The 27,121-nt window shown below is 42.5% G+C and overlaps 1 protein-coding gene across 5 annotated transcripts in view; it reads left to right on the forward strand.

Moving 5' to 3' along the window:
- DOCK3 (dedicator of cytokinesis 3) overlaps positions 1 to 27,121 on the forward strand; it is a 467,343-nt gene that overhangs the window by 423,079 nt on the left and 17,143 nt on the right. For all 5 annotated transcript variants that reach the window (XM_056129948.1, XM_056129950.1, XM_056129951.1 and 2 more), the window contains exons 38-47: positions 17 to 165; positions 10,321 to 10,407; positions 12,979 to 13,083; positions 16,723 to 16,864; positions 17,894 to 18,060; positions 18,207 to 18,293; positions 18,933 to 19,112; positions 22,267 to 22,350; positions 22,474 to 22,590; positions 26,461 to 26,582. In XM_056129948.1, the coding sequence (XP_055985923.1) occupies positions 17 to 165; positions 10,321 to 10,407; positions 12,979 to 13,083; positions 16,723 to 16,864; positions 17,894 to 18,060; positions 18,207 to 18,293; positions 18,933 to 19,112; positions 22,267 to 22,350; positions 22,474 to 22,590; positions 26,461 to 26,582 (1,240 nt within the window). The remainder of the gene's footprint in view (positions 1 to 16; positions 166 to 10,320; positions 10,408 to 12,978; positions 13,084 to 16,722; positions 16,865 to 17,893; positions 18,061 to 18,206; positions 18,294 to 18,932; positions 19,113 to 22,266; positions 22,351 to 22,473; positions 22,591 to 26,460; positions 26,583 to 27,121) is intronic.

Raw genomic sequence — 27,121 nt, forward strand, 5'->3', positions numbered from 1 at the left:
TTGCCTATCTTCACAGAGGCTGCTTTCACTCTTCTCCTTTACTGTGAGCTGCTGCAGTGGGAGGAACGGCCACTACGGGAATTCCTCCACTACCCATCCCAGACAGAGTGGCAGCGGAAAGAGAACCTATGTCGCAAGATCATCCACTACTTTAACAAAGGCAAGGTACGTGCCATCAGGCAAGCCTTTGGGCCCCTCAGCATCTGCTATAATGCATGATTCTGGCAGTGCCCCTGCTGCAAAGGGTGGTGTGTAAGGCAGAGAGTAGGCGATGTACAGATTTGTATCAGATTTACTCTGGGATAGAGTGGAATAGCAAGTTAATACTGCAGCCTGAAAAAGAGTTCCAGAAGGGAGGTATAAGAGACAGTCTTACATACTGTCTTTGAATATCTGTAAATGCTAATGCTCCTATGGCAGGAACCTTTGGGCCCTGCTTATGGTTAATAGTTTTACTTAAAGAATAGAGGGAACTTTTTAAATCTGTCACATAAAATAGAATTGTAAGAATGAATGAATTTCTGTCATGGCCAGGGGGATTTGTACCATCTCTTACTAATGTTATTTTAGATTTCTTTCCCTCGCAGTACACTCTGGGCTTTTTTCATTGGAGTTGTTCTTCTCCAACTTGTTTCTGTGGGATGGGTAAGCATTCTCAGCAATAAGCCAGGTTTTCTTGAAGCTTTCTGGCTGTCCTACCCCATCTCTAGGAGAGTTTCTTGTAGGTCTGACTCACACCCTGGGAAGTCTGGGAGTATATAATTTGTTGGAACTATCATCTCATTGTCCAGATATGCATATTTGGTTCCAACACCCGTCCTTCACCTATGTACACTTCCCACTACCAGTGTCTCCAGTTTCCCACCCACCAATCCTCCTATCCCACCTCTCTCTCTCTCACTCTCTCTCTCTCTCTCTCTCTCTCTCTCTCTCTCTATTCCTCCATCCCTTCTTCCTCCTTCCTTCCTCTCCCCACCTCCTGGACATTGTGGTTTTCAATATAGGTACTGAACAGTTAAACATATATATTCTTTTACCTACTTGTCACACTCAGTTCATGTCCATTTGACCATGTTTTTAAAAAACACAAAGTAAGATCATTCAGAGAAGTATAGTGGCTAAGGCCCAAAGTGTAAATTTGTCCTTGAGGATGTTTTTAAGCATTGTAGAGGCACAGCAATGAAAAGGAAGCCCTGTAAAGTGGCCAGGGCCCACCATGACTGCACCTGAGGATTCTTGGGCAGTTTGTGGTGCCCCGGGGTCAAACACATGGTCAAACACAGGTCCTCATGAATGGCATGTGTACTACCACCGAAATCACATCGTTGGTCCTGGAAATTTTTGCTTTTTCTTTCTTGTTTGGGGAAAGAAAGTAGTACACAGCCAGTGGCGTACTCATGGATCTGTGCTCAAATATCAGTTCTGGTGGGGCTCAGGGACCATATGTGGTACCAGGGATTAAATCTAGGCCAACAGCTTTTGAGGCAAACACCCTGACTGCTGCACTATTGCTCCAGCCCCTAATGACATTTTCTATTATGTAAAAATATTGAAATTTGAGAAAATTTGATGACTGAGACTTGTCATGTTCTTGTTTTGCAAAAGCACAATGTCTAACTTTGAGTTGAGAAAATATTTAACATCTACCTTTTTGTTCATTTTAGTACTCTAAAATGCTAGTATCAGTTGCAACAAATACTTATATACTGCTTTAACTCAGAACTTCAAGAGCTAAAAAATTCAGTTTTATCATCTGCACATTTTTTCAAATAAATCTGTACTGAAGAAGTTAACGACTTTTGCCCACAAATAAGAAGCATCTATTAATTTTACATAACATAGGCAACTTCTGTATTTGTCAAAAATATTTGACCTTTAAGGGACTACACCTGGTAAGTAAGAACCTTTCCCAGACCATTTTGGTAAACAAGCACTGCTCAGCTCTTAGCCAAACACATGCAGTGGCTCTATAGTGCCAGCTGAAAGCCTTCTCTCCTTGCTAGACCAGGATTGTCCTTATGGTCCCATACTCGCAGACTTTCAGGTCTGTCTTCATGTCACCTATCCGACTTGGCACTACTAATTACACATACCCAGCAAGTCTTTTCAGCTGAGAGAAAATGACTAAGCATGTAGGAGTGATTTTTGGTGTGCTAGTTCTCATTTCTCTCCATCCACACAGAGTAGAGAGCAATTCCAATCTGACTGTCTCTACTGTGAGACATGGGAACATGAATGTTAGTCACACACTGCAGTAGTATTTAGAACAGTGGCTTTAAATCATCTACAGACTGATGCTGGCTTCAAAAATGTTAGGCACCACTTGTTTAGAAAAGCACGATTAAAGCTTGGAGAATGATGTACAAGGTAATAATGAGTCGAAAAGGAAGGACTGGGAGCCTCCATAGGCTTTCTCCTTAGGGATCTTCTACTTCTTCCAACAACCCTACCTATGCTGTGAATTGCTGGGCAGATGGGCTCTATACTCAGTGCAGACAGTTTGGGGAGTCCTCCCATGATCTCATCCTCAAAGTGGTATTTACTAGATTTATCCTCTCGGACTCAATAGAAGGTCCAACTTCTCTGTTTCTGTTCTTCAGTATATGATAGAACCAGTGGATAGGACTAACCAGTTATTCATTTTTCCCCCTAATAAATGTTACTGTTTTAACAATTTCATGTTCTTCTGCACAATATACATCACAACACAAGATTTAAATTTTATCTGATTAACATCTAATTCATGTGTTTAATATATATATATTGATTGATTGATTCGTAATTAAGTCACCATGATTTACAAAGTTGTTCATAATAGAACTGTTTCATACATATAATGTTGCAATACCAATCCCACCACCAGTGTCCACAAAATCCCTGCCACCCCCTAGCCTACCCACTTGGTAGGCATATAACTAATTGTTAATTCTTGTTAACACATTGTGCGAGCAAAATTTTTGAGTTTTATAAACATTACCTTATAAGTACACATAAGATACTGATATCTTGAAAGTCCTTTTTTTTCCAGTGGTAGGATTTTATGCATAAAAAACATTCTAGCACTACCCGCTCCACCAGAGTATGTGTTTCACTCCACCATTGTCCCAGTGTCATCCCCACTGTTCTCCCCTCCTATTCCCAATCCCATAGCTTCCCCTCTCCCCCACTCTCATGATAGGCTTCATGCTAAAGACCATTTCTCAGTTTCTGTTGCCTTTGGCATTTGCTATTTCCTTGCCTTTTCCCTTTACATCCAACATGTGAGAGAGATCATTATGCTTCTGTCTCTCTTTCTGACTGACTTCACTCAACATTATACTCTCCAGATCCATCTACGTAGCAGCAGATTGCATGTTTTTATCTTTTCTTATGGCAAGTAGTATTCCATTGATATATGTACTCTAGTTTCTTTATCCAGTTATCTGTTCTGGACACTTGGGTTGTTTCCAGACTGTGGCTATTGTTAATAGTACCACAATGTACATAAGAATGCAAAGGTTTTTTTGTTTCTTTTTTTTTAATATAGGAGTACTGCTATTTATTCAGCCTTTGATTAAGCTGATTGAATTGGGCATGAATTCCACATTACTTTTTTTTAATTACCATGAGATTGAGTTATAAAGCTTTCACATTCGAGATTCAGCCGTACAATGATTGAACACCCATCCTTTCACCAGTGCACACTTTCCACCACCTGTGTTCCCAGTATGTCCCCCACCCCAATCCCAGTCCTCACTCTTGCCTCCATGGCAGGCAATTTCCCCAGTACTCTCTCTCTACTTTTGGGCATTATGTTTTGCTCGAATTTTCCCACCACATTCAAGCCTGCCTGCCAGGGGCAGATACTAGATCATTTATTGTCCACTGCTCATTTTGAATATCATGGGTGCTGCGGCTACACACTTCTTGAATCCTAGATTGTAAATGTTGGGTTCCAGAAACATTTCTGTAGGGCACTAATCCATTTTTGGATTCAGTTGGGCTTCTCTGGACCAGGGCTGTTGGTGTGCTAAGATGGTGCCCGGAGGCACATTGTGGGTGACAGCCAGGCCTATGAGCCAGTGGGGAGCCAGGAAGAGGCAGCCCGGCGCCTCTGCTGCCATGTAACGTGGAGATTTAGTCCTGGAACCCATAAACTTGGGCCTTGCTTGTGGCAGCTCTTGGTCGCTGGATTCCATCTGGAGTAGACAGGGAGAGTGCACCTCCTCCATCTGGAGTGGCCTGGTGAAATTGACTCAGTATGGGGCCCTGAGAGATCTCCGACTCTGTGGTGTCTTCCAGGACTTGCTCCTATGTCTCTGGACCAGGGCTGCAAGTTTGTTGTTCACCAACAGTGAACGGAGGTCCTATTTTCCCCACATCCACACCAACACTGGTTATTGGCTGTTTTTGTTGTTTGTGATATGTGCAGTCTCACTAGTGTGAAATCATATCTCATTGTTGTTGTTTTGATTTGCATTTCCCTGATGATAAGTGATACAGGGCATTTTTTTCATATGCCTTTTGGCCATCTGTATATTTTCTTTCAGGATGTTTCTGTTCAGCTGCACACACCACCTTCCCCCACCCCTGAAATTTCTATTTAAATTGCTTTGTTTTGGGGACACACCTGGTCGTATTCTCAGCTTAGTCCTGGATCTGCATCATTTGAGAAACAATGCAGCCCTAGTCTTCCCCCATTATTTGATGAAGTGATATTTTATTGTTGTTTTAATTTGCATTTCTCTGATGACAAGTGATGCATTTTTTCATGTGCCTTTTAGCCATTTGTAAATCTTCTTTAAGGAAGTTTTGTTCATCTCTTCACTCCACCTTTTGTAAAGTTCTAGCAGTGCTTTATAAATCTTGGATATTAATCCTTTAAGATGAGTGGTGGGAAAATATTTTCTCCCAGTCTGTGGAGTGCCTTTTTATAATGATTGTTTCATTTAAGGTGCAGAAGCTTCTTCATCCTCAACAATTCTTAATAAAAATTAAAATGTTACTAATAAATCATCTGAAATTAAGTATTAGTTGTATTAATTCATTAATTATATATTAAACAATCTGAAAAATTCAGAAGAGAACCACTATCATATCCAAGCAATGTCAGAATTTAAAAATATTCCCAGATATTAACTATAGCCCAGTAGATAAAACCAACCCTCAGGTCTCAGTGCACTTTGAATCCAGCAGATCTTAATGAACTTCCCCAACTGCACAATCCAAAAGTTAGGAAGAAAAACAAAAACAAAAACTAAGATTGGGAGTTCCTTGTCAACTTAAAAATTAAGATTTCTTTAGTTATTTTTTTATTTTTTTATTTTTTATTTTTATTTTATTTTTTATTTCTTTAGTTATTTATTTCTTTAAGTTATTTTAGTTATTTTAGTTATTTAAGCATTGGTTATCTAAAATCATAAGTTATACAATAACCTCAACCAAATCTTCCATTCCTAAAGATGATAGGCAACGACCTACTACTAATTACCCAAAATTCCCCCTCCCGTTTTATAAAAGGTATTTTCAAAAGACACATGTTTGACACTGGCCTAGTGAGGTGCTTCTGAAGATTTCCTGATATGAAACAAAGGTGTACAATGCCATACCTTTTCCTTTGTCCTGAGAATATTCTTCCAAGAGGAAAAAGTAACTTCAATACCTGTTCATGCCAGCAGCATAATAGTACAATCCTTCTCTAACCCAGTTTCTCAATAATTCTGTAACATTTGTAGTAAATCTTAGGAAAAAATTCTCTTATACTCTCTTCCCAGTTTAGGCTACTTCAAAATAGTTCATGTAAAAATAGCCAGTTGTGGAGAGCCATTGTGGGGTGCACGAACTTTGCAGATTAATATCACATACTTTGATGATAATGTAACCATCAAACCCAGACTGTAATAAAATTTAATTTTCTATTTCAGTGTATAAAAATTGCCAGTATGAAGGGTGATGTACTTTAAAAATATGATAAGGGCTGGGGGATATAAAGTAACAAAGTATGAGATTAATACCCAAGAATAGCTGAGATCAGCACCAGGAGGATTACTCCATAACTTAGAGGCCAGCCGGGTATCCTAGAGGAAAGGGCAGTTCAGATAGAGAAGGGAGCACCAAATAAAGGATGTTTGGAGGATCCTCCCAGGAGGGGAGATGCATGTCGAAAGTAGACTATGGACTGAACATGTTTGCCACTCAATGCCTCTTTTGCAGACCACAACACCCAAAAGGAGAGAGAGAACACAGGGGATTGCCCTGCCACAGAGACAGGGGGGATGGGGGGATGGGGGTGGGAGGGATATTATCCATGGTGGTGGAAAATGGACACTGGTGGAGGGACGGGTATCTGATCATTGTATAATTGAAACCAAAGCACAAAAAATTGCAAATAAAAAAAATATGATAAGGGACCAAAGTGATAGTACACCAGGTAGGGTTTTTGCCTTGCATTCAATCCCCTGCACCCCATATAGTGCCACAACCTGACCAGGAGTAATTACTGTGCCAGGTGTAACCCCTGAGTAGCCCCTTAGCATTGCCCAAAAACAAAATAAAAGTCTAATGAGTTTCACCCTCAGTGTGACACATTTGTACTATTCCCGTCCAGGAATAGCAAGAGTGTATAAAAGTACATATCTGCCACAGTTGGTAGAAATGATTGGGTTTAAAATTGTTAAGGTTTTTTGTTTGTTTGTTTGGGTTTTTGGGGGGGATTGAGTTATCTTTGCCTGATGGAAGGAAATTGATGGAAAAGATGTAGATGGGAATGTACTGTGTCTGTAGTAAATTTCCTACCTGCATTAAGAGGCAGTTCTCAAAACACAGGATCCATCAACATCCCAGCAGTCCTTCAAAGGTGACAGAGTGTCTTACAAAATGTGACTCTCAGGGGCCAGAGTGATAGTATAGTGGGTTGGGCGTTTGCCTTGTACACAGCCTACCTGGGATCCTGGCATCCCATATGGTCCCCCAAGCACCTCCAGGAATAATTCCTGAGTGCAGAGCCAGAGTAACCCCTGAGTATTGCTAGGTGTGACCCAAAAACAAAAAAGAAAAGAAAAGATAAGATGCGATCCTGGGGTCAGGAAGATAGCTGAAAGAGATGAAACACATGCTTTGCATTCAGGAAATCCAGGTTCTATTGCTGGTACCAATATATGGTTCCCTGAGCACCTCCAAGAGTGGGCAAAAGAATGAAAACAAAAAAGCAAAAGGCACTTGGTCCTGCCTTATTTTAAAGGTAGTTAAGAGGGTGGAGAAAAGGTTTGGTTTACTGGGAGGTAACTGTCAGCAAACACTGTCTCTAGTTAAACATGGGATCCTCATCACCTAAATGAGCAGCTGCAGCTATTAGAAAAGATGAAGTCATGAAATTTGCATATAAGTGGATCAACATGGAAAGTATCATGTTAAGCGAAATTAGAAAGAGAGGGATAGGCATAGAAAGATTTCACTCATCTGTGGAATATAAAGTAACAGAATGGGAGACTAACACCCAAGAGTAGTAGAGATAAGGACCAGGAGGTCTGCTCCACAGCTTGGAAACTGGCCTAAAATATAGGGGGGAAAGGCAGCTCAGATAGAGAAGGGAACACCAAGTAAAGGATGTTGGGAGGACCCGTTTGGGTTGAAAGATGCATGCCAAAAGTAGACCATAGACCGAACACAATGAGCACTCTATACCTCTGTTGCAAACCACAACACTCAAAAGGATAGAGAACAAAAGGGAATCACCTGCCACAGAGGCAGGGTTGGGTGGGGAGGGTGGGAGGGATACTGGGAACATTGGTGGAGGAGAATGGGCCTGGTAAAGGGATGGGTAAACAATTATTGTATGACTTAAAAGCAAACATGAAAGTTTGTAAGTTTGTAACTATACCTCATGGTGATTCACTAATAAAAAATAAAACTAAATAAATAAATAAAAATAAAGCAGGGGTGAGCAAAAATAAATAAATAAATAGATTTTGGAAGGCTGACCAGATTGTATGTAACATAGATACTTGGCCAACCCCCATGGCCCCCATACCTGCTAGAAGACTCTATTGGCTCTTTGCTAAAACTTTCCCCAAAAGTGCTTGGATCTGAAGAAAGGACTAATATGTTCCCCCTTAAAGTGAAGGGTGCAAGAAGTTTTCTAGCTCTCTGAGGCAGAAGCACTGAATTGGGTCAGGCAGTTTCTGAGTCTATAAAAATTCATATTTTAATCCTTTTTTACTGGTCCTACAGTTTTCATCCACATGGCACTGTTTTATTTAAGGGACAGAAATTAGCATGCTCTTTTTGAAAAACATTTCTAAATTAAACGGTTTCCTCCTTGACACTTTTTAATAGTAATTAAAAGATAAACCAGTCAGTATTAAACATTTATAAGGAAATATTTGTGCTTTAAAATATATGATGTTGAGTTAAAAACTATAGATGAGGGGGCTGGAGAGATAGCACAGCGGGTAGGGCATTTGCCTTGCACACGGCCAACCCGGGTTCGATTCCCAGCATCTCATATGGTCCCCTGAGCACCGCCAGGAGTAACTCCTGAGTGCAGAGCCAGGAATAACTCCTGTGCATCGCCGAGTGTGGCCCAAAAAGAAAAAAAAAAAAAACACCCTATAGTTGAAGCAATATAAGTGAATAGAAAGGGTTGGAATGATATTAGAGAACATGAGTTGGTCTTTGTAGCTAGATGTTAAGTACCTAGAAGTTTATTTTCTATATTTCATATGCTTGAATTTTTCTATAATAAGTTAATTAGTATATAGAAATATATAGAGGGGGAGAAAAGCTGATCAAATATACCAGTGCTTCCAGCCAAGAGGCAATTCCCTGTCTAGCCAAGGAATAAAGCACTCTATTAAAAGGGGGAGGAGATGGGTACTATTTCCCCAGATTTTATTACAGCCCATTTCACACAGATGTTTAGGTGGAAGGTCCTAGTTTGGGACCAAACTAGGAAAGGGTCACCTAGAGTCTGTTTTAAGATTTGTCCATAGGCACATAAAAAAGTTGCCACCATCACTTACTATCAGGGAAATTGCAAATTAAAATAATATTGTGATACACCTCACATTAGTGAGAAAAATATGTATCAAAAAAGATGAAATAATCAGCTTTGGCAAGGATGTGATGAAAAAGTAAGCCTCAGTTACTGCTGGTGGGAATGTTGGTTCAACCTCTATGGAAAAAAATACGAAGACTTATCTCCAGAAAAAGTTAAGAATAGAGTTTTCATTTGACTCAGCAGCATCACTTACTGGAATTATACCTCCAAAGATGAAACATTAACTTGAAAAGGTATGTGGACACCTGTGTTCACTGAAACATTTAGTACAATATCCAGGATATGAAAACAACCCAAATTTCCAATGTCAGATGAATGGATAGAGGAGTTGTGATATATACGCAATAGAATACTATTCAGTTGTAAGAATAGATGGAACTTAGTTTGCTGCAGAATGGATGGAACTGGAGGCTATTGCTAAAATAAGTGAGAAGGAGATGGACAAATACTGAGTGATCTTGTTCATCTCCAGGGGTAAGAAAGAGAAGTGGGGATTGAAAATATCAAACTATAATGAACTCTTGGCTTTGGATTACAAAACTACCAAGTAGTGGGGGGAGAAGTGGGAGAATGCAGGAATAAAAGTGATATAGAACAACAGTCTTGGGCACCTTGGTGGTGGTGGTGGTGGTGGTGGTGGTGGTGGCGTGCACTGGCTTTATACATCAGTACCATAAACAATACTACCATAACCTAAACTATAATAATTTTAAAATAAATTTAAATGAAAAAGACTTAATTCTTTCTTTAAAGGGAACTGTTACATCTATAAGAAAATGTTATATCTATAACCAAATCCTTGGGGAGTTTTCTTCTTGGTTTTCATACTTTTGAGCTTAAAGTATCTTAGTTTTAAAGGTATTGTTTCCTTTATTAACTCACTAAATAAATCCTTATGGAGTACCTTTTCATGCCTGTTCTTGAATCTGAGGATAAATTAAACAATTTCTTCCCTCATGCAGTTTATCATCTAATTGAGACTAATACAACAAAAAGTAAATACATATTAAACATGAAATGAACCAAAAATGGGTAGGAGAGGCCTGTCCTTGACATGGTAATCAGAAAAAGATCTCTTAGACCTCTATAGTCATTTGGCTAGAAAATCCTACCATGATCTGGAAAACACTGTAATGTGTGTTATGTTACACAGTTGGGTTTGAACATATGTTCTTTGTGACATGTTAACGGCAAGAGGCCTTTTGTTGTGCCCTGTTTGATGGAGACTTAACAATTCTGAGGATGCTTGAGGTACTGATATTTTATTTCTATTTTTGATGCAGAGCTGGGAGTTTGGAATCCCATTGTGCAGAGAGCTGGCATGTCAGTATGAGAGCCTCTATGATTATCAAAGCCTCAGCTGGATTCGGGTGAGCTTTCTCCATATTCTCCTACCTCAGTTCTGAGAGAAAATGCCAATACTTTCTTGGCACCATTACTCTAATGTTGCAAAAAAGAATAGAAGAAGGAGTCAGTATTCCTGCTCTCAGGATGCTTATAGTCTGGCTGGAGAACCAAGACTCAGAGCTGATTTTTTTTTCATTTTCATTTCATCATCCTGTTATTCGTCGATTGCCTCGAGCAGGCCCCAGTAACGTCTCTTTCATCGTAGCCCTGAGATTATATTCAAGGCTCTTTAGGAGAATGAGGCCCATCATTGTTACTGGTATTTGGCATATTTGGTACGCCACGGGGAGTTTGCCAGACTCTGCCCTGTGGGCAGGCTACATTCGATAGCCTGCAAGTTTGTCCAAAGTAGGAAAGAGACAATAAGATGTCATAAAAAAAGTTCTGATAAGATGTCACGCGGCCGCATTTGCGGCCGCGCGGTTCTGGGATCTGGATTTTATAGTCTTTGAGTCTTGGCCGCTGATGGGATTACACGGCGCCAGGGGGCCAGGTGGTGGGTGTGACCCCCGCCTACTGGAATTTGGAGGATCTGGGTGGAAGATGCTCGACTCCAATTCGAGTAGGCTTGGAGATCTCGGCCCCGGAACCCGCGTGGCTTTGTCCCTCTGCCAGTACCTTCATGTGTGCGGAGAGTGGTCTCAGCATGGTGGTGGCTGGTCCTGGAGGTCTTCGGCTGCTGGAGCCCTGGTCGGGGCGGGGAGGAAAGCTCAACCCGCTCCCCTCCAAGGGGCCCCGGGAAGGAACACCCAGGCATGGGGGCAGATTAATGATTATATAATCTCTACCTTAAAGCATCTGGTACTCAGAAGGGTAAAGCAGCATATATGCATTAGAGGATGAGGGTTTCAAGGAGGAGGTAGCAGCTCTACTTCATGAAGTTTTCCTGAAATGGTTTTCTTTAAGAATGATTCCTCTGAAAAATTATAAACTTTTACTATGAAATGTTTTATCTTACTTTTCTTTTAGAAGCAAAATATTTAAAAGTAAGCAAAATACTCCATGGATTTTGAAGGGATCCAACCTTTTTTTTCTGGTAGTTTGTGGTAGAATCTTTTTTTGTTGGGGGAGGGAGTGGATTTTGTCTTGTTTGTTGTTTATTTGTTTTGCAATACCAGAGAGTGAGCCCAAGGCCTCCTATATGCAAGGCAAGTGCTCCACCACTTGACTACATCAGCTGGTGGTCCGTTCTGAATCATAACAGGTATTTATACTGGAAAAGAGAGGGCAATATTCTCAGTTTATTCTCTTCATGTACCCTTGTTGGAGGCTGGAGAGATAGCACAGCCGGTAGGGTGTTTGCCTTGCACACAGCCGACCTGGGTTCGATTCCTCAGCCCCTCTTGGAGAGCCTGGCAAGCTACTGAGAGGATTTCACCCACACAGCAAAGCCTGGCAAGCTCCCTGTGACATATTCAGTATGCCAAAAACAGTAACAAGTCTCATAATGGAGACATTACTGGTGCCTGCTCGAGCAAAATGATGAACAATGGGAGGACAGTGACAGTGACAGTATCCTTGTCAGTGTGGTTACCTCTACCTTGTTCTCTGACATAGACTGGGAGTTTGACATATGTGATTTAGTATAAGTGATTCTCTGGCACCAACTTCTTAGTCTTTGAAGGTACTGACAGACTGGTTTGACTGGAAAACATTAGAACTAACTGGCCAGTCAAGTTTGTTTACTTCATTTTTCAGATTTTTTTTGTTGGTGGTGCTGAAGGTCAAACCAGGGTCTGAGGCATGCAAGCCACCCACTTCGCTGTTGAGCTACATTCACAACCCTAAGTTTTTCTGAACATGAAGCCAAGTTAGCCATGATTTAAAAGCTTAAAAAAAAAAAAAACTTGGTAATGCCTGACATCATGGGTGTCCAACTTTGAAAGTTTCAAATTACCAGAACCTGTGGTGCTAGTAAGTTACTCTCCTCACTCTGTTAGCATTTTTTTTTTTTGCCTTTTAGGTCACACTCGGCAATGCACAGGGGTTACTCCTGGCTCTGCACTCAGGAATTACCCTTGGCGGTGCTCAGGGGACCATATGGGATGCTGGGAATTGAACCCGGGTCAGCCGCATACAAGGCAAATGCCCTACCCACTGTGCTATTGCTCCAGCCCTCTATTAGCATCTTTAGTCAGATGGTACATGAACAAGAATGTTTCCATTGGATTGATGTGAAACAGTGCCAAAACAGCTGTTAGTTGGTATAGTGAGTATCACTCAAAACTAGACATCCCTACAAAAAAGACAAGACACTGTTACTGAACTTGTAGGAAGCCTGAGCCCCTGTGGAACTATGTCCACCCATCTGCAAAGAACACTGACACAGAGTCTCACTGCTAGTCACCCACCACGGATGGCAGTGAAGTCTTCCTCTCAGTCATGTAGTTCCTTTGGGGGAGACTCAACATGGCTTGGGGCCCATATCTTGTCTAGATTAAGTTGCCATGTTCTCTTTCCAAAAGACATTGTTGTCTTGGGACCTGCCTTGTAAGTCAAGACAACCTGAAATTGACTACCTTTCTTCTTCACAGAAAATGGAAGCCAGCTACTATGACAACATCATGGAGCAGCAACGCCTGGAGCCTGAGTTCTTTCGGGTTGGCTTCTATGGCAGAAAGTTTCCTTTTTTCCTTCGGGTGAGTCCATTCAAGCAGTCCCAAAAATTTTATTTTACACATGACTTTAGCATTTTGGTTTGTTGTTGTTTTACTTTTTGTCTGTTCTAATGAATGCCTCTTTTGTTGGTTTTTGGACACACTTGGTGGCTGTCGGGGCTTACTCCTGGCTCTGTGCTTAGTGCACTGAAGACCTAATGATATGGGGTACCAGGGATAAGACCCAGGTTGGCCAAATACAAGGCAAGTGTCCTACCCTCTGTGCTATCAGTCCGGTCCCTATATGCCTCTCTTTTGAAAGACTATATTTTCAACAAAAGGCATTTGGCTTTATTGGGCTGGATTGGTTACCCTCTTTGGGCTCTGGAGTTTCCTCCCCTTTTTATAATTTTTATTTATTTATTTTGAATCACCATGAGATAGTTACAAATCTGATCATGGTCAAGTTTCAGTCATAGTGTTCCGACACCTCCCTCCCCCCGCCCCCCCCCTTTAGGGCATTATAATTAGCAATACAAGTATTGAGAGGTTATCATGTTTGTTCCTTTACCTGTGTCAGCACGTAGTTCTTGTCCAGAGTGATCATTTCCAACTATCTTAGTCATGGCATGGTGTTCCCTTCTCTGTCCCAACCACCTTCTCCCCAACATTTGAGGTAAACTTCCAACCGTGGACCAATCCTCCTGGTTTAGGCACTGTTTTACACAACTATTTTGTGACAATCTGGAATGTGCTAGGATGGATTTTTGATGTTTTTTCCCAAAGCAACTGAATTCCTACAAGAAATAACCAAGATCTGAGAATTCTCCATACGAAAGTCTAGGAAACCTTTCCTCTTCTACTTCTAGTGACTAGAATGCTCCCTAAATCCTATCTCAACCAGACAGAATTTCAACAGAACCCTGTTCTCAAGAGCTGCTTAGGTTTTGTAATCTGAGATTATGGTTCTTTTCCCTAGTTACCCAGTAAACTATACAACCATATAGAACCATTGTTTAGAGAGAACTCACCAGGAGTAATCCCTGAGCACGGGATGGGAGTAAGCCATGAAAACACTGGGTGTGGCAAAAAAAAAACTGGAGAAAAAAAAGAAATGAAGATGTGTCAGCAACAACAGAAGAGCTATTGAAGAATTAAAGAGTTGGCAGTTAAAAAGAGAGAGAGAAGCCAAAAATATCTCCGTTTAAAAAAGTTAAAAATTTAAATTGTGTGTGTGTGTGTGTGTATATATATATATATAAATCCCCACAATGTCCTTTGACAGACTAATGATTCTTTTCTTTCTTATTTTGGCATTGTAACTTAACCCTGTCACTTTAGTCTCCTTATTTGGTCCCACAATATATACTTCATAAATAGATTTTACTCCAAAATGTCATTTTTGGATATTATAAAGTCAGGTATCCTTCCCCCTCCCCAATTTCTTTTTATGACAAACTGGGACCGTCAATCATGATCTGGTCTGAATTCCACATTCTCAGACTCATGTAACAAGACACAACAGTGTCCCAGGGATTTCAGAACTGCCAGATAAGTAGGACCTGGCAAATAACAAATCTCCATCTGAATGTCCATTGTTTTGCTAGTAGTGGAAGAAAAAGAACAAGGAATGTTAGGAAATGTCACTCATCGGTCCATCCCCATCTCCATAAAATTAAGTCCCAAGGCCAGAGCAGTAATATAGTGGGTAGGGCATTTGCCCTGCACGTGGTTGACCTGGGATTCGATCCCCAGCATCCCATAATGGTCCGCCAAGCACCACCAGGAGTAATTCCTGAGTGCAGAGCTAGGAGTAACCTCTGAGTATCTCCAGGTGTACCCCACCACACCCCACCCCCCAAAAAAGATTCTCTAGTGCTATAGTTCACACAAACAAATCTGCCTGGCCTAACTATGTACTGCCTTCCTTTCTATCAGCTTCTCACTTCATCTGTAGTGAAAAAGGTTCCAGTATAGGTAGCTTGTTTGCCTTGTGTGTGGCAAGAACAAAGTAGAAAGTGGTGGCAATCAGTTCTGTCTTGTGTGGGATGCTGGGACACTCGCCAAACAAATTTGAAACTGACAACCAGTTTCAAGGTCAATACCATATACCTTCCTCCTGCTGGGTCTTCCCCAGAAGGCCACCTACTCCCCTCCACTTCCTTGAACACATAGGCCATCTATTACTTTAGCTCTGCCAGCTTGGTTTCTCTGAACCATCTGCTGCGACCTTGCTTCACAAATGTGATTTCTACTCATCTGCACAGAGACAGGAAAATATCCAGCCCTCCCTTCTTGAGGGTAATTTTGTTTTCTCTACACTTGACTCATGAACACACAGTAGTAAAGATTGTATATTTGTGAGTTCATTATGAAGATTGTATATTTGTGAAAATAAGAGGCCAATTCTTTATGCATTATTACTTTCTATGTCAATTCTGCCTATCAAGCATTGGACTTATAAATTCCTCTGTCCTTTAACTACTGGTCTGTTCTATTGGAGGTACCACCCTGATCTTCCTAGTCCTCATTTCCCTTCTAGTGCTGCCCTTCTATTTGGTTATAAATGGACATGTAGCCTAGTCTTGAATTCTCCCAAAGTAAGAGGACAGTTAAAAATGGACAGAGGAAGGCTGAGATCTGCGTATCATCCTTGTACCAGGAAGCAGATGGCTGACCCTATGGACCAGCTCTCTCTCCTCTCCTCTGAAGATATGCCAGGAGAGACTGCCAGTATATGACATTTTATCAATGTGGATCGAGTGAGGTAACTGGGCAGGCAGACAGATGTCACCAGGGAACTCAGGAACCTTCTACAGCAATTAACTCTTTAAGCCCTATGACCAGTGCAACAGAGTTAAGGGTGATTTGTTATGATTCCGCCCTCAAAGGAAAAACAAAAAATTTAACCCAAACTAAATATTATTTAATAACAGTTTTTCATAAATGTTATTAAGAATATGTTCAGTGCTGTTATGACACCTTTGCAAAGGAATTAATGACACTGGGTTTATTAATATAGTAAATAGTTACTGAATACTAATGGACACTGGACAATATTAAACTCATTTTTTCAGCTGACCAAAGTGATTCTTAAACAACACACACCTGACCACCCCCACTTTTAAAAAAACTATACGGTAGCCCCCATGGTGATCACTCCTTGGCACATGTCTGCAAGCACATGTCTGCAGTCATCGTGCCAGCAGTTCTCCTTTGCATCTTTTCTAACTGCACCTTTTCCTGTCTTGGCTTTATTGTAGTTACCACTGTATTCACATGGATTGCCCTTCCCACCCTTTTACTAAATTAACCCAGATGTACCTTTCATGATACTTTTCTGGTGTGGCTTTCTCCAAAATCCCACTCTACTTTGCATCCCATCCTCCTCCATGCTTCCTGCGTCCTTTGTATTCTCTCTCTCTCTCTCTCTCTCTCTCTCTCTCTCTCTCTCTCTCTCTCTCTCATTGGGCTGCCATATCACAGTGCAATTCTCCCTTCTTCTGTCCCTCTTTATTCTTGACTACCATTTCCCCTTAAGGCAAGAATTAAATGCAGTGACCCTTGCCTGCCTTGGAGGCTCCTAGAACATTTTGGAGACATGAGTGTCTATTGACATTCGTGTAGATGGAGGTGGGGGCTACGAGCAAGCCATAAAGTGTGCTCTTATGTTTGTGGCAGAACAAAGAATATGTGTGTCGTGGCCATGACTACGAGAGGCTGGAGGCCTTCCAGCAGAGGATGCTCAGCGAGTTCCCACAAGCTGTCGCCATGCAGCACCCTAACCATCCTGATGACGCCATCCTGCAGTGTGACGCCCAGTGTATCTTTCAACACTCTATGGGGGAAGGAGGCTGGGGCCCTGGGAGGTCTTGAGATCCACCCACTAGACTATTTTTTGCCATAAAAAGTTGGTCTTGTGGATGAGTTACTCATAAGTCCTAAGCCAGAGTGTATCCTCATCACCAAACCCTCACTTAGGAGACAGGGCACTCATTCTCACAGAAGAAGTGTAGAATTCTCTTAGCTATTTGGGACCTGTCATCATCAGGGTTTTAAGACACCTTTATCCTGAGACTGGCTGCGACCAGAACGTTGTTCCCCACCCTGCCCTGTGAGGGGTACTTTGAAGCAAGAAAAAAAAACACTGTACAGGGTTATTTGGAGTCCCACAAAGACTCTTGCCACAAAGGAAACACAAGCACTGTTTTCTGCATACTTGGAGGCCCCTCTGTTTTAGTCTCTAGTCTTTGTCAGGAAGCTCTAAGAAGCAGGGTAGAAATGAGTGAGGCAAGAGATGGATAGTGCTTGTGACCTTGGTGGTACTTGGAAGTCTGAATGAAAACAGTGGGCTGCCCTTATCTCCTTTATGTGGCCTCCTTGGAAAAGTCACCATAACTGTGACAATCTTGTTTCAGAGAGGGGAGGGCAGGAGGACTTCCACATGTTGTCACACCATAAAGACCAAAATGAGTATTCTGTTAAAAGGACTTTTTACATTAAATATAATTTACCTACAATGAATAGACCCAGACCCACAACTTCCTCACTCTTGTGGAGGTGCACACTTGCATTCTCCTAACCCATGTCCCTTCTTTCTTGAGGGTCAGGGAGAACATGTGGCTATTGACATCTCAGCTTGGCTGAGTGCCCTGAGACTCACTGCTGGAGCAGAGATAGGGTACAGCAGGGGAGGATGACATAACTATATTTGGATTTACTCTTGAGGTGCTACTGCCACTAGTAGGAATTGGAGTCCTATGATGACTTCTCATTTTTGGAGGGATGACAGTGGTCAGACACTTAGATCCATCTCTGACATGTACGAGTTTCCCCTTTACTTCTTGCTCAGACTTGCAGATCTATGCGGTGACACCCATTCCAGATTATGTAGATGTCCTGCAGATGGATAGAGTCCCAGATCGAGTCAAGAGTTTCTACCGTGTCAACAATGTGAGGAGGTTCCGGTATGACAGACCTTTTCACAAAGGTCCCAAGGACAAGGAGAATGAATTTAAGGTAAACAAATCTGGGAAATCAGGCCATGTATAACAAGGCTGGGCAAGTTCTCCTTTTCAAGAACTTGTCACTGTTTCATCCTTCAGGCAGACAGGGTGTGGCAAAAATTGTCTAATCACCTGTACCTGCCTCTGCCCTCTTTGCAGAGCCTATGGATTGAGCGCACCACACTGACCCTGACTCACAGCTTACCTGGCATCTCTCGGTGGTTTGAAGTGGAGAGGAGGGAACTGGTGAGACAAGTTTGAAATGAGCTAGTCCTCACAGTTGCTCCCTCAGCCCTGGCATTGGTGACCTTAGTCTAAAGAGAGTGTTAGCTGCATGCCTGGCTGAGAGTACCCAAGACTGTTCTATGCTGCGGGCTTTGTAATCTTCTATCATTTTTAATCTTCATACTTCTCCTAGGCAGTGTGTATTTTTTTTTTTTTGCTTTTTGGGTCACACCCAGCGATGCACAGAGGTTACTCCTGGTTCTGCACTCAGGAATCACCCCTGGCAGTGCTCAGGGGACCATAAGGGATGCTGGGAATTGAACCCGGGTTGGCCGCATGCAAGGCAAACGCCCTACCCGCTGTGCTATTGCTCCAGCCCCGCAGTGTGTATTTTTAATCTCCCAGTTTACAATTGAGGAAATTATTCTCTGAGATTGATGAAACCAGTGCTCTCTGACTTGAGAAGTGGTGTTTTTCACCCTTGGCTGTACTTCTAAGTACCTAAAAATCAGAAGTGAAAGCTAGGAAGAGCCCAGGGAATCTCCGGTTTGCTGGAATAAGGGTGGGAGAACAAGCACCACATGTCTTAGATCCCTGCTCTCAGAACCATAATGAGGGAAGGTTTACCACTGTGCCTGTAATGACACTGTGTACCCCTAGGTGGAGGTGAGCCCTCTGGAGAATGCCATCCAAGTGGTTGAGAATAAGAACCAGGAGCTGCGGGCCCTGATCAGCCAGTATCAACACAAGCAGGTGCACGGCAACATCAATCTGCTCAGCATGTGCTTGAATGGTGTCATTGATGCCGCAGTCAATGGAGGCATTGCACGCTACCAAGAGGTGAGCCGGGCAAAGACCAAACCCGTGCAGAAAGCCAGTCTGGAAAGGCAGTCCTTTGGTGTCTCTTAAGATTCTCCTGCTTGCCCTGTTTGTTCATTGCAGCACTGTTTACAATAGCTAGAATCTGGAAAAAACTTGAGTGCCCGAGAACAGGTGACTGGTTAAAGAAACTTTGGTACATCTACACAATGGAGTACTATGTAGTTGTTAGAAAGGATGAAGTCATGAAATTTACATACAAATGGTACTACATGGAAAGTATCATGCTAAGTGAAATGAGTCAGAAAGAGAGGGAGAGACATAGAAAGATTTCATTCATCTGGGAAACATAAAGTAACAAAATAGGAGACTAACACCCAAGAATAGCTGAGATAAGTACCAGGAGGTTTACTCCATGGCTTGGAGGTCAGCCGCACACTCTAGGGGTAAAAGCAGCTCAGATAGAGAAGGGAGCACCAAATAAAGGGTGTTGGGAAGATCAGCCCAGGATGGGAGATGCATTCTGAAAGTAGACTATAGACCGAACATGATTGCCACTCAATTCCTCTTTTGCAAACCACAGCAGCCAAAAGGAGAGAGAAAACAAAAGGGAATGCCCTGCCACAGAGGCAGGGTGGGATTGGGGGATGGGGGGGGAGGGATACTGGGATTAGTGGTGGTGGAGAATGGGCACTGGTGGAGGGATGGGTACTCGATCATTGTATAACTGAAACCCAAGCACAAAAATTTGTAAGTCTACAACTGTACCTCATGGTTTTTCACTAATAAAAATTTAAAAAAAAAAAAGAGGCACAATGGAAAAAAAAAAAAAGATTATCCTGCTTGCCTTTCAGCTGAGGTTGGTCCTGGAATGAGGTTTTAAAAGCTTCCTCCTAGACTCTGTATCTGTGTCATAGCTCTCTGATGGGATACTTCCTTTCTTTCAGTCTCTTTTTTTTAATAGATTGAAAGGTTTATTTTTTATTTAGAGTTTTGCATATTCACTCTACTCCTTTTGTGTACAGTTTCATATGATATATCTTTTATGGTTCTTATGTTGTTTCCCCTGTGTTTCAGTTTTGTCTTTTTTTTATTATTTATTTATTGAATCATTGTGAGAAGAGTTACTAAGCTTTTAGGTTTAAGTCTTGGTCATACAATGATCAAACACCCATCTCTTCACCAGTGCACATTTTCCACCACCAAGAATCCTAATATGTCCCCCATCCCACCCCTCCCCCTGCCTGTGAGGAAGATGATTTCTACTTGACTCTCTCTCTCTAATTTGATTACATTCATTATTTTGACAAAAGATGCACCATTATTATTTGGAATTTCCCCCAACAATCAGACCTGCTGAAAAGGCATCATTAAATAATTTGTTTTCTATTGCTTGTTATGAAGAGCATATGATGTTGCTTGGCTGCAATAGCGGCCGTGCAAATTTGGATTTCTGATATTTTACTAAGTCTGGAGGGATTTCTGCCAAAAGCTGCTGGGTTCCAAATTGAGTCTGTGTGCCTCTGGGGCCATGGCCGTGCTGGAGAGCCGCTCGTTGGGGACAACTCGTGGTCTCGGGATGGGGGAGCAGGAAGGACGGGCCGGTTCCACCTCCCATCCCATAAGGCCACAGTTGTCCCGTCACTGCCGGCTCATACCTGGCTGTCCAGTAGGCTCTGAGGCAGTGGCTACTGTGCCACCGGGGGGTAGAAAGGTGGAAGAGACACCCTCCTCCTCCCCCCCCCCCCCGCCATAGCTTAATGCATAGTAAAGTCACATTTCTGCCAAAAACTGCTGGGTTCTGAATTGGGTCCATGTGCTTCTGGGGCCATGGCCGTGCCGGAGAGCCACTCGTGGAGGGCAACTCGTGGTCTTGGTGGGGCAGGAAGCCTTTTCAGTTTCTTAATGCTAACAGATGAGTAATTCATCTGATTATGGAAGACGTTAAATGGACTCTTAAGAGGAGCCCTCATACCCAGCCCTTCACAAAAAAAAAAATAAAATAAAAAAGGTGTGGGGTAGCTAAGACTTTTCCCCTCTGTACTGTGGCCACCAGTCTTGCCTGCCAACCCAGGCTATCCAGGCTCAATAAGGGCCTGGGACGAGGCTTAGATGGCTTGACAACTTCCAGTCCTCTTTTATACGCCACCCCCCCCCCAAAAAAAAAACCACCTGAAACTGTACATGATTTATGCAAACCAGCAGGCTAGAGGCACTTTGGTGGTGTACCCATGAAAAGGTAGACTGGCTGCCTTTCTGGAAGCACCTTAAGACTTCAGCTTCCTCAGGTATGAGCCGTCGGTGACGGGGCAACTGAAACCTCATGGGAAGGGGGGCGTTCCTTTCTCATCCTTCACGCCCTACCAAGGTCACGAGTTGCCCCCCCACGAGCGGCTCTCCGGCACGGCCATGGCTCCAGAGGCACAAATACCATTCTCATAATTATCTGGCTCTTGGCCGAAATACCTCCAGGCTTAATAAGTAAAATATCAGAAATCCAAATTCATATGGTTCTCCTAACTAACTGTAGAAAACAAATTATTTCACAATGCCTTTGTAGCAGTTCTGATTGTTGGGTGTAAACTGTAAACAATAATGGTGCATCTTTTGTTGAAATAATGAACGTAGTCAAAATAGAGTGTTAGGTAGAATTCATCTGCCTCACAGGCATTGGGAGGGGTGGGAGGGGGGTATATTTGGGTTCTTGGTGGTGAAAAATGAGTACTGGTGAAGGGAGAGGTGTTTGATCATTGTATGACTGAGACTTAAACCTGAAAGCTTTGTAACTTTTCCCACAGTGATTCAATAAATAAATAAATAAATTACTGTCACTGCCCTCCTGTTATTCATCAATTTGCTTGAGCAAGCCCAGTAATGTCTCCACTGTGACAATTGTTACTGTGTTTGGCATATCGAGTACATCACCGGTAGCTTGCCAGGCTTTGCCGTGCGGGCGAGATACTCTCGGTAGCTTGCCGGGCTTTCTGAGAGGGGTGGAGGAATCGAACTCGGGTCAGCCATGTTGGCTGTTTGCAAGGCAAACACCCTACCCACTGTCCTATTGCTCCAGCCCAAATAAATAAATAAATAAATAAATAAATAAATAAGACTTCAGCTTCCTAAGTCCCAAATAGTCCTGAGAAGAGTCTTCCTGACATGGCCTTTCCTTTCACAGGCCTTCTTTGATAAAGATTACATTACGAAGCACCCAGGAGATGCTGAGAAGATCACTCAACTCAAGGAGCTAATGCAGGAACAGGTATGTCTTACAGGGCTTCAAGGCCTGTGGCCAAGAGGGAAAGACTCTTGCACCACAGGGCAGCTACAGTTCTCAGGGATTGCTTCCTGGCTAACAGAGTGGCCTTGGGTGTTACTCTCGTAGGTCCATGTCCTTGGAGTTGGACTGGCAGTTCATGAGAAGTTTGTACACCCAGAAATGCGCCCTCTACATAAGAAGTTGATTGATCAGTTCCAGATGATGCGGGCCAGTCTTTATCAAGTAAGCTGATCCCTACCCTTCCCCTGCTTCAAATAGACAAGGTATCACTTCCTCCAGGTTGGTACAACAAGCTGAAGAAAAGTGAGGGTTGAAGTACAGATAAGGGAACAAAAATGTGAAGGAAAAACTGTCCCAGTCCAGGAAGTTGGCTCAAAAGTCTGGACCACATGCTTTGCAGGCAGGAGTCCCAGATTTTATTTCAGGCATGTCATAATCCCTTAGCACCACTAGGTGTCATCCTAAAACAAAAGTATATATACACATATTTTGAGGGTCAAGGACTATAGCTAGATGTAGATCATTATTTGCCTTGTATATTTGAAGCCTGGGTTCAGTCCCTAGTACCAGATAAAATAAATTTTTAATAATATTAAATATAAGTAGGTTGATCCTTTTTCAAGTTTCATCAATAATTAGCACAGTAGGTAAGGCGTTGCCTTGCACATGGCCTAGATGGCCGACCTGGGTTCGATTCCTCCACCCCTCTCAGAGAGCCCAGCAAGCTACCGAGAGTATCTCATCCGCAAGGCAAAGCCTGGCAAGCTCCCTGTGACGTAGTCAGTGTGCCAAAAACAGTAACAACAAGTCTCACAATTTGTTGTGAGATGTTACTGCTTCTCGCTTGAGCAGATCGATGAACAGTGGGAGGATAGTGTTACAGTGCTACATCAATAACTAACCTTCCTTGAAAAGAAAGCCTTAAAAACATAACAGGTTATTCTTATAAGTAAATGATCATCCTCTATGCTGCTTTGGTTACTGATTGCCATACATTTTCTCTGGAGTGAGAATTCTTTGTTCAGGCATCTAAAATCCCTCCAAGGCGTAGGGATACAGTACCAGGGACTTGTTCTAAAACTTCTTTCTTCTCCTCCCATTTGACCTGGTTTTGCTCTCATAACTCAGATGGTCACTCACATAGCCACTCTTCTATAATCTGAATCACCCTCTCGGGGGACTGCAGGCAGTCCAAGGGTCTCAGCCAGAGTGTGTGGGGCTCTGTCCAACTCATGTTGCTGCACAGGCAGTGGCGTGCCTGCGTCCTGGCCTGGTTAGGCTACCCTCTGTAGGACTAGACTTCCTGCTGCACCAAGTGCATCCCACATGTGCAGAGTTGCTTCTGGTCCCTGTGACAGCCAGCAGTGGGCAGTCTTGGGCAGAAGGCACCCTCCTCTCATGGTGCTAAAGGGCAAATTTCTTTAAAAGCTGCCAGGAAAAGGATGCCCAGGGCCCTCTGATCCTGTTCAAGGAATGAGTCATATTCAAAAAAAAAAAAAAAAAAAGCTTTTTTCTTCAGTCCCTATGCTGATGAAGAGAGGTTTCCAGATGAGGAGGAAACTGACTCAAATACCTGAGTATTTGAGATCCCCACATGCAGGGATCTCTTTAGAGATGTTTTCATCCCTAGAGCCTAAAGGAATAAGATACAGTCTGAGCCAGTCCTCACACCCTCCCTGCTCTCATCCCCTCCTCATCCCTCCTACTTGCCCTTCCTTCTTTTTCGTGGGGGAGGGAGAAAAGGGGGATAAGGAATGGAGGGAGGGGGAAGGAAGTTGGGAGGGTTGCTAAGGGCCTCGGATATGCAAAGCAAGCACTCTGTTCCTGAGCTACACCCCAGCCCCAACCTTACCCTTCTAACTCCCCTTCCTTTTTCCCTCTCCCACCCAAACTCTGCTAATAGAGTATGATTCAAGATCTCATCTTTAGGCAGGCAGAAGTTTAGTAACTACTGCTCTTAGAGGGATTAAGCACATTCAGAGTTTGGTCCAAGCTATAGAAAGTTCATATGGTCTTCAGATCACCCTGATAGGATCTGGCACATATAAGCAGAACTGGGACTTTTGTACAAGTTGACTAATTTCCCTTTGGGGAGGGGCACCTTACAGAAAGTGCTAACTGATAAGAATAGGGTTCAGGTGATCTGCAGTCTCCTGTTCACATATTCTTGCCCCATTTTCAACCAAGGAACTGACTCCCAAGTATTTCCTAAGGAATCCCTCCTGCTCTGTGAACTGGCTGCCAAATCACAAGGAGTGAAAAGCACCAATTACTTGCTGCTTTCTTCTCATTACTTCTCAGTAATCTTATAGGATTACTAGAAAAATTGGAGGGAAGCAAGGGAACTGGAATTGTTCAGTGTAGAGCAAGGCCATAATAAATTAAAAGTTCCCCTTTCAGGGATATCACTGACCACTGAGGTCCTGGTAAGGTTGGATCTGTTTGGGTTTGACTTGTCCTATTTTTTGGATTCTGGATATTCTAGTCATCTCAGTCTCTTTCCAGATCTCCAGTAACAGTCTGAGTCCTTTGCTATACAAGTATGGGCAGCATGAATTGTAAACCAAGATTTAAAAAACAACAAAACCAAAAAAAAAAAAAAAAACCCTAGCAGGGGCCATAAATAGAACCATGGGTAAGGTGCTTGCTTGCCTTACACACAACCAACCCAGGTTTGATCCCTGGCTTTGCATATGCTCCCCCAAGCATCACAAGGAGTGATTCCTCAACACAGAGCTAGGAGTAAACCTGAACACTGTCAGGTGTGGTCCCAAAACCAAAACTAACTTAAATTAGCCTATTGTTGGCGAGCACATTTTGAGGAAATGCATAGTTTGAGAACACATTTTCAAAGGAAAGATTTCAGAGTGTAAAATTTTTTCTCTCTGAAATATTTAACCCATGGTATCTTGAAGTAAAATATGCAGAGACTCTTGTGTTTTAATTCTTATGTCCCGCCCCCCCTAGAATTAAAATGTCCACTTAATAAAGAACTTAAGTAGTATCATTAAATCTAATGGATGTTTTATTACCTCCCATTTCACTGTCTCCTGTTTGATTAATCTCTACAATATAAAACAGGCTAGAGCCTGGCCAGTAGAACAGGCTGTAGAGGTGGTTTCTGCCACTCAGGTTTGCGGTCAGTGCATTAGAAAACACAGAATACTCACCCATACACCTCAAAGTGCATGCAGGCAGGTATCTCCTACAGCAGCAGAAGCATATTTCCACTTTATGCTTCGGAAGGAGAAGGTGTAGGCCTTGCTGCTTCTTCAGGCCAAGCTCGGACTTCCCCACTGAACTTAGGGCTTGAGAAAACATCAACAGTTATTCTTTGTTTCTCCATAGTCACAAATAGGGACACAAAGCAGTATGTCATCACCCAAGAGGATTTAGAACCAAAAGTTTCTGGCAAGATATCTGTGTACTTAATAAGAATTTAATTCTGCTAAAACAGTACCATGCTGCTTTTCAGTCACAGGACACAAAACCCTGATGTAGATTGAGAAATTTGCTCTTGTGTTCCTGGATTATGAAAATGTGTTCTCTATATACAATTTAACCCAGGTCACTAAGAGCTGGGCCACTTAGCAATCCTATAAAAACCCTACCCCAATCCTTATGTAAAAGGCATTCACTGACTGACAGCTGATAATTAGCTATTCTTCTCCTGCTTCCCAGATCTTGTTCTGTTCTTTTCTGTAGTGAACAAATCTCTTAACACTGTTACATGAGCTCAGACCAATCTCAGCCTGTTCCAGATATGTTCTTTCAGTGAAATCAACCTAGTGCCTCACTCACTGCTTCTTGTGTTTATGGTTAGGAAGTGTTTTAGCTGTGAAGGGGTCATTTAGTAATTTAGATTCAGTCAACAGTATCTGGTTGTTTTTATGTTTGTACCACCAGCCTGCAAGCATCATGATTTACAGCACTATTATTAAGTTTTATGCATACAACACTCCAGCATCTCACTCTCCATTAGTGTCTGCTTCCCTCCATCACTGCCTCAGTCTTCCATTCCAAATTCGCCCCATCCTTTGAAAACCTGTTTTTCCTTTACTCTCTGATGAAGGGACACTCATGTCTCAACAGGAATTTCCAGGTTTGGACAAGCTAAGTCCTGCATGCTCAGGCACCAGCACCCCACGGGGAAATGTCCTAGCATCCCATAGCCCCATGAGCCCCGAGACCATCAAGATGACCCACAGGCACAGGTATGGCCATAGAGCTGTTGAGGGGTCTCCTCCATAGAGGTAAGTCTGAATGTCAAAGGTTAGATCAAGTGAGTCCTAACTCGTGCTTGTGTGTACTCGCCCACATGTTCTCTTACCCATGTGCAGAGGAAATAATTAGTATTTTAAAATAACACAGCTTTCTGCCCTAGGACTTATGCTCTGCATACAGTCAGTCACTATCCTAGGTCACTAAAGACTATACATGATATTATGGGAATCCTAGGAGAAGGGGGGAAAGGATAAGTAATAAATTTTACAGGAAGAAAGAATTGGGATTAGGAGGGGGACTGATAAAATGCAGAAACAGAGCAAAGTATATGCCATTTATAGGTGCCTCAGAATGAAAATGAGTCAGTCTAGTCAATGCAACAGGTAAAGTCGTGTTGAGCTGGAATGCAAGGTGAGAACGTGAAAGGGAGCCTGGGTCAACTTTAAAAAGGACTTGTTTATTTAGACCTTTGGACTTGATCCCAGGAGGAATAAGGATAAACAGTCTGTTTTAAGAAAACAACATGATG

Source organism: Sorex fumeus, unplaced genomic scaffold, assembly GCF_029834395.1.
Source record: "Sorex fumeus unplaced genomic scaffold, SorFum_2.1 ptg000072l, whole genome shotgun sequence".
NCBI lineage: Eukaryota > Metazoa > Chordata > Mammalia > Eulipotyphla > Soricidae > Sorex > Sorex fumeus.